General features: G+C 32.1%; 3 protein-coding genes across 3 annotated transcripts; 2 read left to right on the forward strand and 1 right to left on the reverse strand.

Moving 5' to 3' along the window:
- LOC100819660 (UPF0496 protein At1g20180) lies at positions 1 to 2,253 on the reverse strand. Its single transcript, XM_006578963.3, has 2 exons — positions 2,133 to 2,253; positions 1 to 1,769 (listed from the first exon to the last, which is right to left on the reverse strand). The coding sequence occupies exons 1-2, from the start codon at positions 2,173 to 2,175 to the stop codon at positions 736 to 738; spliced, it is 1,077 nt and encodes a 358-aa protein (XP_006579026.1). The 5' UTR covers positions 2,176 to 2,253; the 3' UTR covers positions 1 to 735.
- Positions 2,254 to 7,323: 5,070 nt separating this feature from the next.
- On the forward strand, positions 7,324 to 13,012 carry LOC100775279 (la-related protein 1C). The gene is made up of 6 exons (XM_006577897.4): positions 7,324 to 8,124; positions 8,355 to 8,946; positions 9,026 to 9,170; positions 9,264 to 9,354; positions 12,049 to 12,120; positions 12,312 to 13,012. The coding sequence occupies exons 1-6, from the start codon at positions 7,711 to 7,713 to the stop codon at positions 12,558 to 12,560; spliced, it is 1,563 nt and encodes a 520-aa protein (XP_006577960.1). The 5' UTR covers positions 7,324 to 7,710; the 3' UTR covers positions 12,561 to 13,012.
- A 2,367-nt stretch (positions 13,013 to 15,379) lies between these two features.
- BZIP46 (bZIP transcription factor bZIP46) lies at positions 15,380 to 17,122 on the forward strand. The gene is given in 3 exon segments (NM_001250034.1): positions 15,380 to 15,777; positions 15,882 to 15,959; positions 16,802 to 17,122. Coding segments are annotated over 3 exon segments (555 nt in total). The 5' UTR covers positions 15,380 to 15,384; the 3' UTR covers positions 16,886 to 17,122.
- Positions 17,123 to 17,979: the final 857 nt, after the last annotated feature.

Genomic DNA, 17,979 nt, shown 5'->3' on the forward strand with positions numbered 1-17,979 from the left:
CTTAACCTAAAAATGCTTATATAGTTGATGGAGTCGTCAGGTTATAATTTCACGCTGAAAAACACAAACCGATAGGATAGTTGATGGAGTCGTCAGGTTATAACTCCATCAATTATAACCTATAAATCATAAACATCTATTTAATACCCTTTTATTTTTTTTTATCTCTTTTTCCCTATCAAATCATATCATCCATCAAAGCTACACTTCTTTCTCTTTCTTTCTCGGTGTCAAATAGGATAGTTTCATTATCTTCTCCCGAACTTATTTTTCTTTTTCTTTTTTTACAAGATCAGCTTCTAGATGTTACGTACTATATTTGAACTCAAATATACTTTAACTAATATAATATTAGTAAATAGTTGATGGAGTCGTCAGGTTATAATTTCACGCTGAATAAAAATAAATCATGCGAATCAAGACTTATAACAGAAATTCTTGGCAACAAGATTAAGGAGGGGAGAGACTGTACAGTAAGAATTCTTATTATTTATTATGAATGAAGACGTAAAAAAAATCAAAAGAATTACGAAGACTATTTGAAAATTGAAAGAATGAGCACTGGTCAAAGTCACCTGGTCCCCGAAGGGAAGAAAAATTAATCCTCTTGTGAAACATTCCTCTAGGAACGGTGGGTGTGACATTGCAGAAGTTTCTAATCGAACGTGTCTCGCGCACTACTGCTAAAAAAACTCCTTCGCTATGATAAAAGCAAAAGAGTGGTGTCAATTTCTTTTAACGTTGTTTCCCCATAATTTCTTCCATAACCAATCTTCTAAATCTGTTTACGGTGAGAAAGCACAAATAGATATGCTCTTCAAGTTCTTCCAACATATCCAAAAAGTTAGATTCGTTGTCCTGAAATTCCTTCACAACCCGCTTCAATATTTCACACTTACAGTAATTCTTCACACAAATATCAGCAACCTGTCTCCAATGTTCAACCTCATCATCTAACCTCTTAACCATTCGGCTCATAGTGTCCAACTCATTGATCACCACATAAACCCCTTTGGCAGCAACATCAAGTTGCTCACACAATTTCATACAAGAGTTTCTAGTGTTGAACCTTTCACAACTCCTCTTAAATCTCTTCTTCATGACCAAACCAACTATGCACGGTGCAGCAGCCACAAACCCAATTACACTATGAAACGCAAATACCAATAAAGCCACCATAAGAACGCCTTGCGAAACGATTAAACCGATTCCTCCAACCTTCTTGCAAACGCTCTTTATGGTTAATATTCTTTGAATTTTCCTTTTCTTTGATAACAGCCTACTTAAGAGGGTCATGTATCTGTCGTGAATGTCATGGAACTGCACAATAGACAAAGGGTTATTTTGTAATAATACGAAGGAAGAAAGTTGTGTGTGGATAGGGTTTTGGGATTGGTCATAATAAGGCGCTGTTTGGCTTAGCTTGACAACGACATTGGTGACTCTTGCGTAAGCAAGTCTTGTTTGATGGATAGCTTGAACGATTGTCTCGCAACAACGGCATGCTTCTAAGCTGGCTTCGAAGTAGTCCACCAGAAGACGGTGCACCTTCATGTTTGCTACAATTTCTTGCTGGGGTGGTTCTAGAAGATATTCGGTAAGGTGCATCTTAAAGGAATTAGTATTAGTGCTTGCATTTCCCAGTTCCCTGTGTGCTATGTTGCATATTTCAACGTAAGACTTTGTTCTGAATGCCTCGAGGTATTCTCCATTCACGTTTGGCGTGCCGCAAAAGCTACCTTCTTCGTGTTCTTTCTTTCTGGATCTACCTGCATGGTTAATTAATTTGCATATGAGAAAGGGTGAAGGAGAAAGAGAAGAGAGAGATTACCGGTTTAATTCCTGTCTCCTATTTCTAATAAAACTAACAAATTAAACTAATCACCGATAAAAAAAATAATTTGCATAAATGAATTTCATTAATTAGATAATTATTTGGCTCGATTCTCTACGAATTAATTAAATTACCAATAACACTGATTTGGGAGTTTCGTGAAGATGAACAAAAGCAAAAAGAAAAAGAAAAACAAGGAAGATCATATATATGTAAAGTGTAATGTATACATACATGCTCACACATAAACGAAAGACGTATAAAAAAAGTTAAGTGCTGCAGAAATTATTAAACTCACCCGTTCTTCTTTGCAAGAGAGATAGCCACCTAGGGTTTGTCATCTCCTAAATAAAATTTAAAAAGGTTTAGAGATTAGAGGTGTAGTGTTATTATGTTGATCTTCTTTTTGTATGATATGTGTGTGTATATAAAGAGAGAGCTAGGTGTGTTATATATTTCTGGCTTGGGGAGAAATTAAGAGATTGAAGAACAAGAGAAGAAATCCATTTGGCAGTTTGCTACACCACAAATAAGTATGTTGTGGTAGGGCTTTGATTACAAGTTAGCTTACCTCACACGGTGTGTTCTCCCACGTGGACACTGGACAAGTGCTCCCACCACAAGCTCAATTTATCTATTTCTATTCATCTACGGTATATAAACTCAACCACTTCTTTCGTATTTTGGTCATTAGTCAAGTTAACCAAGCTTCTACGTACATAATTTCAAAGTAATCATTGATGTTTTGATTAATCCAAAGCGGTTAGGTCAATTAAGTTGTAAGTGACTAGAAGGATCAGCCTGGGGACTGGAACCATCACCTTAGAGTGTCTTTGGTTAATTTGGTGATAAAAAAACTATGATGAGTTAAAATCATAGTGAATTTGATCACCACAAAAATAATTATTTGTTGCTTCCAAAAAATTATGGTGACTTCAACTCATCATCAATCTAAATACACACTTAGTATGATTGGAATAAATCATGTCCAAAATTAGGGATTAAATTTCTTGGTTTAATATTCTTATTGAAAAAATTAATGACATTTTAATTATATAGTTAATAAGATGTATATATGGGACTATTATTGGGTTTTGAGGTCTAATTAGACAACGAATCTTAGAGTAATTTTTTATTTTATAATTTAATCATATATTCTAATATGCGTATGATGAAATTATTAGTTTTTATAATAATTGTTAATTAAAATCATATTTAGAATATTTTTAATATATTAACAATATTGATGTCCGTGTTAATGTGCAGCAAACACATTATTTTACATTTGTGTAATTGTATGTAATAAAATAAAGATATATCAGTAAAAATTAAAATAAGATTTAATTGCAACCCATATAATAAATATTGCGTAAATATAACCATTACCCACACGCATACAAATCATATGAAATGATTTATATTCCAATTAAGTCTGCAAAAACTTGGGCATGAAGCCTTTATACTAGCACAAAATGGTGGATGGTTTTGGAAAATTCACGTTTGCTTGCAAAACAGCTGGGATACTAACATGAGATAACATTGGTAACGAACGAGTTTCTGTACAAGATACAAAGCACATATGGCGTCATATAAACGTATTAACGTGGGGTCTCGCAACTCTCGTTCAATATTTCTATGTGCCTTTGCCACGTGATTTGAGGAGTGATTTCATTTTTACATCCTTATTTATTAAATTAAGTTCTTTCTAAAACAAATTATTGGTATGGTCTCTTTTGATTAAAATTCAAGATTGAACTCATAATTTGAAAATTTGACAGTCCAGTTAATAAAAAAAATGAAATAATAATTTTAAATGAAGTAAAATTTTTAAATTATTATTTTATCACATCAAAACAAAAAAAAAATTTGAAATTGTTGGTTTGTCACATTAATATTCAATAATTTAACATTTTTGGTTCGTTGATACAGTTATCCAATTATCTGCAATGGTTGATTTATATGCGTGCTACTTAATTATGTATGTAATTAAAAAGTACACAATATATGAATCAATATTAGTTCAAATACACTTGAAAATAACATTACACTTAAGCATCAAAACAACAATTTGCATTAAGTGGGTTCTTTGTTTCCCTAATTATATATATGTAGGTTTTTGCTCTTATAATTTTTCCTTCCATAACCCTTTTTTGCATATATAATTCAAATGTTAGGACCCACTAATCTAGATGTTATTGCTCAAAATGGAGCTAAGTATAGTGTTGTTTGAAGGTTAAGCATAATGTTGTTTCAGGTGTACTTAAACAAATGTATATTCATATATTCTACAATTTTTTATCAACAATTGTGGGTAGGTGTATCAAACAATCTCAAATTGTTGAATGTTAACGTGGAAAATCAATAATTTTAAATTATTACTTTATTTTGATGTGACAATTTAAAATTATGGATGTGTCACATTAACTTTTAATTAAAAATTACTGATTTATCCTTTTTTTGGTCTGACTGCAATGTCCTCAAATTATCCTTTTAACTTTGGATTATACATATGCTAATAATTTATTTTACAAAGAATTCATTTTGATATAATTTTTTTTTTGTAAATATGACCTAAAAGGATTAATCACTCCCAATTAGTTTCTTTTTGTAGTCTTTCTTTTTTGGGCTTTTTAGCCCGTTAAATAAAAAATTAATATAATTTTGTAAAATTTAATACAAAAGCTACGCTTTATTCTTTCTAATAAATTTAAACTTTGAAGACAAAATATTTTTTTATATTTTATTTTAGGTAGACCAATTAACTCGCTTTTCAAACAACACATGGTGAACCAATTCAAGTGAGTTGGGTTGACCCACTTTAACAACTTTGAAGATTTATGATCAAATAATGATCTTAATAAGAAATGATAGCATAGAATATACTACTTTTTCATTTTTTTAGTTAGTTATTTGATGTATCCATGAGATATGATTATTGTTGTTGCTTATTATCTATTTTATTTTCTTAAGTTGATAAATGTTCCAACTTCAAGTTTGTTGCACCACTAGAGTCGTTGCACCATTAGAGTCACTCCATTCCTAAAATAAAATAATTTTTTTAATTATAATAATGGGAAATTATCAACAAACGACGTCAAAATGGATCTTTGTAGAGGTAAGACTCTTCATAAACAAGAGCAGGCTTTGAGCGTGTCCATCGTTCACCCTCTTCTACATTTTCTATAATTTTTCAAATTCAGGATTATATGTTAGGCTCAAATTTTCATGTTGATGGCAATTTTTTGGTTTGGAAGTTAATTAAGCTCAATATTTTTCATATAAACGCATTTGATGAGACACAATTTAAATCAGTAAAAAATATTTAAAATCGTGCTTCAAAATTAAAAATATCACTATTTCAAGAAGTGTATAAGTTGTGACCCACATTACTTTTTTGGGTGACTTTTCCCGTGATTTTTGAACGGTTTTGCATGATTACTGATAAAAAACTTATATATGATGATCAAATATTATTAAAATAGAGTATTTTTCAAGCCAAAAAATATAAAAAATTAATGGTTATGTGCTCATGTAAAATGATTTTATATTCTTATTTAATTGCATATCATAGTTTATATGAATTTGAAGATGATTATTATAAAAATAAAAAGTTATTAAAATAAAATTATGATTGATTTACAATATAAAATAATTTACACTGATAATATATAACCTATTTTTTAAACAAAAATGGATAAAAAAGTGGGTCCATAATATCAAAACGAAATACAAAAATTTGTTGGCGAGTTAGTCGGTTGTAGACTCAGCATGTTAGGAGTGAAATTTCTTCATGATTTTGACATCATTACTATTTAAGTCTATGGATCGTATAGAATAAATGTTTATTTTATATAACTAAAATTTATAGGAAATATTCTTTTAATAAATAAATTATATTATAATCAAATTTTTAATAGATAAATATTTTTTAATATATAAATTATATTTTGAATTTGTTGTATATAATTTATATTGTGATGTAAAGTTAATTTTAATTATTAATAATTCATTTTATAAAATATTAGAATTAAAGTTAATATTGGAAATTTTAAATCAAAATAGAAAATATATTAGTTAAGAAAATATCCTAAAAACGCTCTCATTCAAAATAACTATTTTTTTTTGTTACAACCAGTTCAAAAAAAAAATCTAAAATATATAGTAGGACTTTAAATAGTATAAAAGTTTATCATAGTTTTATTATATTTTTTTCCACCTTTTGTATCATATGTTATTCTTGTGACATTAACTCTTCTAATAGATTTTTTTTTGGATACATAAGATTTGAGTGCAAGACATTGCTCAAGAAAAATCAAACATGAACCACCTAAAATAATTCATTGATAATTCATTGTTTTGATACAATTTTCAACCACATTATTAAATTATTGAAAAATAGTATTGCACAAAATAAATATTTATTTTATATAATTAAAATTTATAATAAATAATTTTTTAAATATATATATATATATTATATTATAATTAAATTTTGTAACAAATAATTATTTTTAAACATATAAATTATTTTTGTAAAAATATATAAATTATATTTTAGATTTATAATAAATAATTTATATTATGATATGATGTTATTTTTAATTATTAATAAATTATTTTACAAAAATAATAAAATTTAAGTTAGAACTATATATATTAAAGATGATAGATTGAAAGAGACAATTTTTTTAAAAAAATATCTTAAAAGATGCCATTTTAGAAGAAAAACTCCTAAAAAACTATTGTTAAAATATGTATTGTCAGTGAAAACATTGCCGTTCAAGATAACTATTTTAATTTACATGCAAAGAAAATGAATACTAATTTATAGGCAACTTTTTAAGATCATATGTTAAGAAAGTATTAAAACAATTTAACTGTAAACAATTATAAAGGATATCAATAAATTTTTATATATTGACAGATAATTTAAATGACAAAGTATTTCTTAAATTAAAAATTATCCAAACCATTCTTAAAGTGATTTATATTTGAATATTTTTATGTGAAAGTAAGTTCGAAGTAAACCTCTGAAAAACAAAGTTTTTGAGTTTTGCTAAGAAGACTGGTCGTGCTTCTCCCTCTGCTGAAGAATTGTGGGAAGTGCATCAAGGATTGAAGTTAGCCAAGGAGAAAAGGTTGTCTAATATAGTGTTGCAAACTGGTTTCAAGGTAGTTATGTAGAGTATTACTAGCACCTTTTTGGGGTGTGTTTCTGGATTCTGATGTAATTTTTTATTCCTTATAATAAAATTAAAATTTGAAGGCAAAATAAATTTTACTAAAATGGAGTGTGTAAAAGGAGGCAAAGTCAACTGTGATAAAATATACTTGCACAAAAGAAAATAGAGAGAGAGAAAAACAGCATGAATTTACCGTTTTGTACAAAAGAAAAAGAAGAGTCTTGTACAAGAAAGAGGGGTAATATAGTAAAGGAATATTTTGACTACTAGAATTAAAAATAAAAATAGAGAAAAGAACTAGGTTTCGTAACAGCTGGGGTAGCTGCTACTGCTGCACTTTGTTTGTGTTTCCGCCGAGTCGTGAAAACAGAAAAGAAGAGAGGCGGAAGAGATCGCAGGTTGCGCGCCTCGGAGAGTGAAAGCCAACGCAACGCAAGAGAAGAGGGTCCTGCTACCATACCAACATCCACACCCTTTTGTAATTTTTATCGCAAACCCTTCTGCCATCACAAACCCTAACTCATTATTTCTTTCTTTTAATCTTGTTATTTCTCTGGCCTCTTTTTTTTAATTTTCGAAACAATTTCATCCATAACCCATACCGATTTATTAATTTATCTGTCCATGCTTTTCTTTATACACTGATCAATCAATAATAATCTGTCTCTGTGAAACCGGAAACCCTAATCGGCAATGGTTACCACCACCGTTGATTCTTCCTCTAACCATTACTCACCCACTGCTGCTACTGCTGCCGCTGACACCTCTAATAATTTCCCGCGAAAAAACCTGCCATCCCCGTGGGCCCAGGTAGTTCGCGGTGCTGACGCTGAACCTAACCATCAATCGCCGCCATCTTCTTCCTCTTCCTCGTTCTCGTCCCTCGATTCCATTAATTCTAACGGTCCCGCCGTTCAAACAAGCGATACCACCGTGAAACCTGCGTGGAAGAAACCGGAGTCCAATGGCGTCTCGGAAGTTGGGCCTGTAATGGGCGCTCATTCTTGGCCCGATTTATCTGAGTCCACCAAGCCCACCGCTAAATTGACATCTGACTCCTCTGTTAAGACTGCTGCTGATGAAGAATCACTCACCACCACTCCTCAGGTCCGCTTTTCATACCAAAGCCTGATTCTATCATTGTCTTCAGATTCTATTTTATTTGAAGGAAGAAACAAATTTAATTGTAAATCTTAAGGGTTTTAGGATTCATATTGGGGTAATGTTGTTCCTCTGTTGTTGACATTGTAAACGAGTTGATGTTTTCCTTATGAAGGATGTGTGTTTATTTATTACAGAAAATAGTTGTATCCTCTCTGATGTTTGTTGTTTTGCAGGATCCTGTTAATTCAGACTCCCCTCAGAAACAAGCCATTGGTAATGCAAACCCTAGTCCTACTCCTGCAATGAACTATGGTATGGCTAATCGACAAAGATCAATGAAGCAGCGTGGAGGGTCAAATGGCTATAATGTTGGGTCTGGTCCTGTTCAGAACAACTTCTCCGGTGCTACCCAGAATCTTCCTCCACCGCCACCACCGCCCCCCTTTCCTGTGCTTCCGATGCCTCCAAGAACATTTGCCCATGGGATACCAGGGGTTCCAGTTCCTACTCCAAGGGATCCTTACAGGAACAATAACTGGGATGCAAGACCTCCGCATGGGGGTTTTATGCCACCAATGAGTGAGCATCGGAGTCCCTCTCGCAGGGGCAATGCTGGGCACCATCCACGTGGAGACGGTCCCTATCATAACAGTTATGGCAGCAGGCGTGATCAGGATCGTGGAGGTTATGCAAATACTAGAGATGCTCATGTAAATCAACAGAGGATGCCTCCAAGGGGATTAATGAGGCCCCCGCCACCTAATCCTGCTCCATTTATGGGGCCTCAGCCTATGCGACCTTTTGCAAACCCTGCTGGGTTTCCTGGTCAGTTATTTTTTTCTTCTTTTATTTGATTATGTTACTACAACAAAACAAACCTAATGCACTTTCTCTTCCTTTATAGAATTCTATTATTTCCCAACGCTACAATTTGAACCCTTTGGGGGCATGCCATTTTTCACACATGCACCTCCTCCTGCAATGTTCTTCCCAGTTGCAGAAACTCCTCTCACCAATACAATAGCCAACCAAATTGATTATTACTTTAGGTAATTTTTTCTGTTCTGTGTTATTTACTATTTAGTTTGCCAACAAATCCTGGCTGTTGAATTTTCTTTTCATTGCTGGTTTGTTTATGACAGTGATGCTAATTTAGTGAAGGATGAGTATTTAAGGTCCAACATGGATGAACAGGGATGGGTTCCTATTACTCTGATTGCAAGCTTCCCAAGGGTAAGTTAATTGTGCTTGATCAAGTAATATTTTAAACATTTTTTCTGCCAAGTCTGAGTATGTGAAACAGTGTATGATATATGTAATTGATTGTATGGTTTAATGATTTTAACCATATACTGATCGTTTGTCTGCTGTGGATATTTTTAATAGATTTTTATTTTCCATTAAGGAATTTTTCCTTTCATGGTTGATGCTAATGTTTGTTACCTCAGAAGCAGTTGTTGTAGTTGAAACTGAAGATAAAATATAACAGAATAATAGATCTGGAAAAAGAATGGATTTACTTGGTGCTTATGAGGAAACATTCTATTTTTCTTATGTTAGATTGCCTAGCTTTTTTGGAATATATTTGGTATCCTTGTTATGCTGCTTTTTAATACCTTTATGATTAAGCTCTAAGCTCTGCGTTTCACCAGCAAAGATCCCTTCCTGGGGGGTTTAATATTTTCAAAAATTATTTCATGAATGTCAAAGCAACCTGCTGCCACAAAAACGTTGTTTTTTGCTTGAAATAATATTTAACATGCAGTGTCATCTGTATAAAATGATGGAAGGAACTGGTTAGGAACAGCTATGGGTTTTACAGAACTTTGGATATGGTTTTAAAATGTGTTCTACTTCCAAGTCATTTTTTTTTAATGTTACTCCCACAATTTTATTGTTCTTTTAATTGAAATTTTCATTTTCAATATAGACAATGCTACTGGTATGGATATTAGAAAGAACAAGTCTTAATATAGTCCAACAATAATATGTGCTTTTCTACAATTGGACTATGCTATCTATAATGATCTATGGTGTGGACTGGACTAGAATGAGATTTATCTGTTTCATTCATTCCATTTTAGTTTAAATAATCCAAACAATGACAACTTATGCCATTCCATTCTATGCCTGGTCCTAATATTGCAGGAAAATTTCTTAAGGTATTAAGAAACCAAATTCCATCCAAAAGCATACAAATGTGTCTCATCTCATTCATTTTTTATATTGTTTTTACACTTCCAGACTTACACTTATCCTTACAAATATTTCATCTTCTAATAAACAGCTGTTTGCTTGAATGTATCAATGAATTATTATTTGTTCATTTATGCCCATATGTCAACCTCCTCTTTCTACCTCATTGTGCTGTGTGTTATTCTTGGCAAAACTCACCTTTGGTAGCTTTATAGTAAATGGTAAATTTTATCAAGAGCAAATTACATTTGCACCCAAGTTTTTTTTCAAATTGCACACAACACTGCCCTTTATTTTTATTCCTACACTATATCCCCTTAATGTTTGAAAACATTAAACATACACCCCCTTATATATTACACTAACCCCCCTAAACCCCTTATAAAGGAGGTTGTTGTAAACAATAATTTAGGAGGGTATTGTGTGCAATTCGAAAAAACCTCGGGGTGTTTATGTTATTAGATCTTTTATCAATCTATTGTTTGATTGATAGTTTTCATGGAGTAGATGAAGTCTATAATTCAATTCAGAAACTCATTGAGGAGAGGGGGAGAGGTCTCTTTGTATATTTCTTACGCCTTGTGTCAATGAATCTTGTCCCAAACATGCCTTCCATGTGCATGTGTGCACACACCAGTGTAATCATTACCTGATCGCGGAGAATCACGAAAAGCTGAAAATCCGCTATAGAATATAGCGGATACGTCGCGGTCAAATAGTGGAAGCCGCATAGCGGTTGAAATAGAATATATATAACAATTAAATATGTATAAAAAAGAATCCTATATGCAAAAAAAAGAAGCTGGATAAACATTAACATAATATTATCTCAAAAGTTAAATTGTTCAAGACAATATATGTTCATTCTCCTCTGCCCCTTCCCCAATAAAATAAAAAAATGCTATAAACAGCTGAATGCTAATTAGCTAAACAAGCCCTAGTGAGGCACATAATCAGAATAAGCTAAAAGCTAATTTAGCTGAACAAGTCCGATAAAGAAAACATCTATTCATTCTGCTCTGCCCCTGCCCCAGCATCAAGAAAACAGAGGAAGAAGAAGAAAAAAGAAGTTAAAATGCTGGACGAAGAAGAAGAAAGAAAAAACAGAGGAAGAAGAAGAAAGAAGTATTAAACAAAATAAAGAATTGTTACCTTACCTGTAAAAAAAGAGGCTGGACGAAGAAGGCTATGTGGTGACTAAGAATCAGAGGAAATGAGAAGTTCTAGAATGCACTGGAAAAAATTTACGTGAAGTTGAAGTAGAACTGAAGTTAAAATGCTACTGTTGTCCCAAGTCCATAAGTAAAAGGTAAAAATAATTGAGTAAAAAGTAAAATGAGTTTTAACTTTTAACAAAGTCAATAAGTAAGGCTACTGTTGGGCCCTTGTGTGCATTCTGCTAGCCCAAAACAACAGCCGCGACCCAACTTGGTTCCGTGACGCGTAAGGTGCTGGCAAATTCGATTATCGTGGAGTCCGTGACGCCATCACGATTCCGTTTTCTCCAAAACCCACTATGCTATAGCGTGATAGCGCCGCTATTTGACAACACTGGCACACACAGAGAGGGAGGGGGTACCTTTGGTGAACATGCACAAGATTTTGGGTATTAAGATTAATATATATGTTTTGGAGTGATCCTTGACCCTTATGTTGCTAATAGTTAGGTTATGATTTGATTAAACTTTCATAAAATGATAAGTATTCTAGGTTTGTTTTATCTTTTTGCAGGTTAGAAGTTTGACAAGCAACATTAAGTTGATATTGGATTCATTGAGAACTTCCACTGTCGTGGAAGTGCAGGTAAGTTCTTATTTTAAAGTTTTGTGTCATTCTCATTCAGCTTTCACTGATCACACTTTCTACACATCTCATTTCTGTTCATTGCCATGTTAGCGATGCAGTGGAGGTATGTTTGAAGTATACTTTGATTAAAGCTATTCAATTTATTATATTTTCTAATTAGTTATTTCTGCATTTCAAATTTGCTGTAGGGGGACAAGTTAAGGAGGTGCAATGAGTGGATGAAGTGGCTTCCCTCCGCCCAGCTTCGGGCCAACTCTGGTTCAATATCCCCTAGCGGATCAAGTTCTAATAACCTAGCAGCTGATTTTGAAAAGATCACAGTGGATGAAGCTATTTCACATAAAGTTAACACTGAGCCTACCACAAATGAAGATGCTGCAGGAGAGTCCTCAACTCAGTCCCAAGTCCCAAATGATGCTACTGTGAGCAGCAATTAAAACTCAACTCAGTTTATCTTCCTCATCCCAAAATACTTGGCCCATTCTAGTTTTTGGCCCTGTGCGACTCTTGATTTTGAAAGGGTTTTTTTGGAGGGGATGGTAGGATAGGTTGATTCCTTTCTACGGTGACTGAGATCGATTTTGGTAGCAATTGAATCAAATAGGGAAATAAATAAGAATTCTTTGGAATTATTATGGCCTAAAAAGATAAAGAAAGTTAACGAGACACAAGAAATCTAGAATTTTGATGGAGGTGAATTGAGTTTTGGGTTTTGTATAGTTTTTTTTTGCTGCGGATGATTTATTCTTTATTTTCTGGTGGCTTATGGTGGTATGTGTGGGTAAAGTATTTGTTATGAATTGAATTGAATTGAATTGAGCACTTGAGTTCGCTTGTGCCAAGTTGCCCTGCCATTTTAACAAATTAGGCCTTGATGTTTGCTCTGTCACTTCTGTGTGCTCACATAAATAGGTGGTAGATTGTTTGATGGTCTTGCCCGTTTATACTTGTTGCCCTAAGTAATTTCTTCGTTCGTTTATTTTTCCTTATCGTTTCGTCATTTATTTTTTAATGTTCCCGCATTTTTTATGTACATATTCCATTGGCATTTGTTGCCTTAATCTCTTACGAGTCTCATCACATCTTCCCCTGAAATCTTGAAATGGATTCTGCCGTTTAGAGGTAGAGGTGTGAAATTGAACTGTTTTAATCTGTCAAATCGTTTAATAAAGAGATTGAAAATGTTTGGTTTGAATTGATCTTTTATTTTTTATTATTAAAATTGAATTTGTATTATTTTGTGTTGATATTTGAACTAAGGTAGTTTTTATTACTTTATTGTTTATAATTATGTAAATATCATTTTGAAGAACTGATCAATACTTAAGTTATTAAGTTGTTTTACGTTGTTAGTCATTAAATTGCAAATAGTTGATATTATATTCAAATTAAATCAAATATTATGTTTAATTCAAATGATTTTGTTTAAAAGTTAGACTAAATCGAACCCTTTCTGCCCTGATAAACTGATAGCATGCGTGACGTTCCACAACATTTGAGTTCCGTCCAGGCAGTGTTTGGCCGGTATTATGGTAGTTTTTGGCTGATTGTTTTTTTTTTAATTAAATGATTGAAATGGAATCGTTTTATTTTTATGGTGTTTGTAGTCATTAGTCAAGAATCACAATGTTAGTATATTCGTTAGGCGATCGGCTGGAAGTAACATAAAATCATCATTATAAAGGGATGTGATAAGTTCAAACCACGAAGAAGCCTAAATTAACCACAAGTAGTCAAATGCTCATAATATTAAAATGTAATTTGTCGAATATTTCAGAATACATTAATCACTCATCTTCAAGAAAAATTCAAAGCGTTTGAGCTGTATAGCAATCCCGTAAAAGATGATAGGTTCACTATGTTGTCCACTAACAACAAGCTAAAGCTATATAATACTAGTATATCTGAGCAACAGTTGCAGAGTGATTATGGGAAAACGCTATTTAGGTTAATGTTTTAAAAAAAATAACTAAAAAGATAGAGTAAATTTTTTTTAAAATGCCCACAATTTACATGATAAATAACCTTATAGAAAAATAAACTAATAAATCAAATGCCTCCCTAGAATATATTGTTTCAACTATATGAAACAAGAGTTATGTTTTCATGAAAGTAAAAAAAAATACCTTGGTTAACGGGCTTCAAGGACAAGTTTAGAATTGTATATTATAAGTCCTTTTTTTTATAGAGTTGGAAACAAAAAGTATTGAATCAAACAAAAAGTAAAACTTATATTGTAACCAAACCCAAATTTGTAACCAACCTCCATCAATTTCCTTACCAAGAAAAAAACCTCCATCAATTTTTCTTGCCCTTACTCTACTTGGTTTTCTTTTCGTCGGAAATTTTTAAAAATTTAGTAAAAATCGTAACGAAGGGGCATTAATATTATTATTAAATGCCATATTTTTAGTTTTTATTCTTAATTTTTTAGGCATTATCTTCAGAATAACAAACTTTTTCTGTTATCTATATCTGTACAAGACATTTCATGCATTGACAAAAAAAAAATTGCATTTCATGTCTACACATATACATCTAAGTCTCATAATTTATCCTTCATTTGAGTGTTTTTGCATGTGTATGTAGGTTTAGTTGCTCACTAAGATTGTTGCCGCTCGTGAGAATCATCATTATCACTTGAATTGTCTACCGTGTTTGTATTTTTCTGAACAAAAATAAATGCTAATAGCATATTCTCTAATATATATATATTTTTAAAAATATTTTATATTATTAATATTTATTAAAATTTATCTCCTCCATCTCATTTTATAACTTAATAAATTTCAATCAACAATAAAATATATGTTGGATATTTCTGTTTCTTTTTCTGTCACAATAAATTTAGGAAGAGAAAATAATGTTCCACTTCACTCCAAAGCAGAGAAAGCTTCTAAACTTGAAAAAAAAAAGTTATGAAAGAACACTTGACTTTAAAAAGATGAGTGAAGACTTGAATCCTCCATGATCACATGTGAAACCCCCTATCTTCTGATTCTTTAGTACTACCATCAATAGCAAAACTGTTTACGGTCTACATTAACAAATAAAACTCTTCCGGTTACCTGTATTTGTAACCAAACCAAAATGTCAGATGAAAAGACAACCGAGTATAATAAGAAGAAGAAAAATGAGGTGGTGGTTAATTTGTGTGGGGACATGAACCTGGGACCTCCTTGTCAACCCCAAATGTGGAAATACCCTTGTTATTGCCAAACAAAGTAAAGAAAAAAGAGAGAAAAAGAGAGGGGGTGAAGCATGGCCTCATGGCCACCCAAACCTACAGAGATTTTTTGTGTGCATGCGAGGGAGAAAGCGATGGCCTCATCGCCATGTGATTGCTGGCCCCATCTCTCTCCTCCTTCTTCCATTGAGCATGTCTGGAACGACATCAAACTCGACTCTCTCTCCAATTCCCCTGTTGACATAGACTTCAACAACAACCACTCTGTCTCTGATTCTTCTTTTCTTAACCTCACTTCCACTTCCTCTTCTGTCTTTCACAAACATGACCATGACCACTCTCTTCTTTCTGTCTCCAACACTTCCTTCGAAGCCTCCGGCTCTAAGAAAACCACCCTGCTAGATCAACGCCATGCGCGTATAATAAAAAATCGAGAATCCGCGGTTCGGTCCAGAGCTAGAAAACAGGTTACTAAGCTATCTTTCTTTCTGCACTTTGAATCTTCTTAATGCTCAAAAGTTGTGTTTTCTTTCTTATTAACTAACTGTTGGAAAACAATTTGTACGTGCAGGCTTATAGAAAAGGCTTGGAAGTTGAAATTGCCCGTTTAACGGAAGAGAATTCCAGACTAAAAAGACAATTGAAAGAGGTTAGCTGTTTTTTCTTTTTTTAATTTTGTTGTTCCTTCTTTTCATCGGATCTTAACCATTTTTGTAATGCAATATCTTTTCATAGTTCTTGCGTTTTTTGTAAACAACCTTTTAAAGGAAATAAAGAATAAGGTCATATTTGTATAAACCTTTTCACAAATAATTGTACAGAGAGAAAAGAAAATAAAAATTATTATATTTTTTTATGTATCTAAAAGACAATTCTGTTCCAGCGTTTCACGTAGAATTACAATAGGCAGCTGGAATGCAATTAAACCTCTTTTTTATTTAATTTCGAAAAAAACATGACATGTATTAGTTGATTTTTTTTAGAAATTCAATTTTTTTCTATAAATAATTATGAAAGAAATATTTTAATATGACCTAATTATGTGAATAAATAACATATGCATATGCATTAACACAATAAACCTTCATGTCTAATAAATTTGCTGGTTTAAATAGTAATTATCTTAAAAAGTTATCTAAAAATTAATTTCGCTACATACTTTTAGATTAACATCACATATTTATTAAACTTAAAATATTCCCTAAATATATGTGATATGTTAGAAAGTTAAAAAGTATTGATATACTTATTCGGTAGGAAAAATTTGTACTGGATTTAGGAAAATGTTGTACCTAGATTTAAAGAAAAGGTGAGCGAGAAATTAAGACGCTTCAGCTGGTTTGGTATCCATCACTTTTATGTGTGGTCATTTCCATGCTACTGTGAAAAGTGTATGGAAACGAATTAAAAGAACAACTTCCCTTATTCATTATTCTGTAGTGGTCAGGGTTTGGCAGCTTTAATCTATTCTGAAATTATTTTTTGTTACAGTTGCAGTGCTGCTTGTCCTCCTCTGATAACCCTCCCACTCCCAGAATGGCCGCTCTGTGTAGAACCTCATCATCTCCATTTTGAGAAGGAAAGGAACCCATCATGACTCTTGGATGTTTTCAACTTTCAAATGTTTGGGAAACAAACACAAGGATTATAAATGGATTGAATTCTTATAATTTTTTTTTTAGAGGAAGAGTTTTCAATTTTTTGATAACCTGATTTTGGAGTTTTTACTAAGATGGTCTAGTAGTTGGGATTTTAGTAATTAATGTGGAATCTTAAATTTAAACTTCATTAATTACCATTATTGTATATTTAAAAAAAAAAAATGGGCTGCTTTCTGTCATCAAGGGTCTCTACTGTCTATAAGATTAGAGATCCCTATAAGCACGTTGCTGTTTGATTTTCGCCTTTGTTTAGACATCTAATCACGAGTAAAATAAAGATAGGATGGTTTTTTTTTTAGAAAAAAAAAATATAATGGATTCCTTCTTAATTCTACGGTTCTACCACATTTCATTATATTATATTTTAATAAAACAGATAATTTAACTAACTAAATTTTATTCCTTATGAGCCGAATGTTATCCTGAGATTTGTCTTGACCTTGAGGGTTTATTTACTTATTTTCCTATGATCAGTCTCTATCTTTGCCAGCTTGTATCGTTGGCGGGAACATGGTTTAATGTTTCATTGCGGGATTGTCCTAGCTAGAATTCACGCGCCTTGGGTATTTCTTGGTGTTGCTACCTCCTTCCCAGATTATTTCTACATTAACTTATGTAGTAGTTGGTTGTTATGGAGATATAAGATTAGTTCACTGATTAAAAAAATAATAAATGAAGGATGGAAGATTGTAAATTCAAATCTCATTAAAAAAAAAAGTTATTAGTTATTAGTTATTATTATGCTCGCAAATTGTCTTATGTATCGTGAAATCGTCACTACAAATTACAATTCGGTGGATTGGCCAATAATTATGCTAGCTATATATTCTGTTAACATGTTTTTTTTATTAATTTTTTAATAAAAATATTAAAGAAATATAGTATTAGTTATTAACATTTGTTTTGGCCTGATACCATTAAGAGAGGGAGTGACTTGTTTCTTTGAATTCAATAAAAAAAATTCAATGCAAGTGAAATAAAAAATATATATACGCATATCAAAATAAT

The sequence above is a fragment of the Glycine max genome, chromosome 4, assembly GCF_000004515.6.
Source record: "Glycine max cultivar Williams 82 chromosome 4, Glycine_max_v4.0, whole genome shotgun sequence".
In the NCBI taxonomy this organism is placed as follows: Eukaryota; Viridiplantae; Streptophyta; class Magnoliopsida; order Fabales; family Fabaceae; genus Glycine; species Glycine max.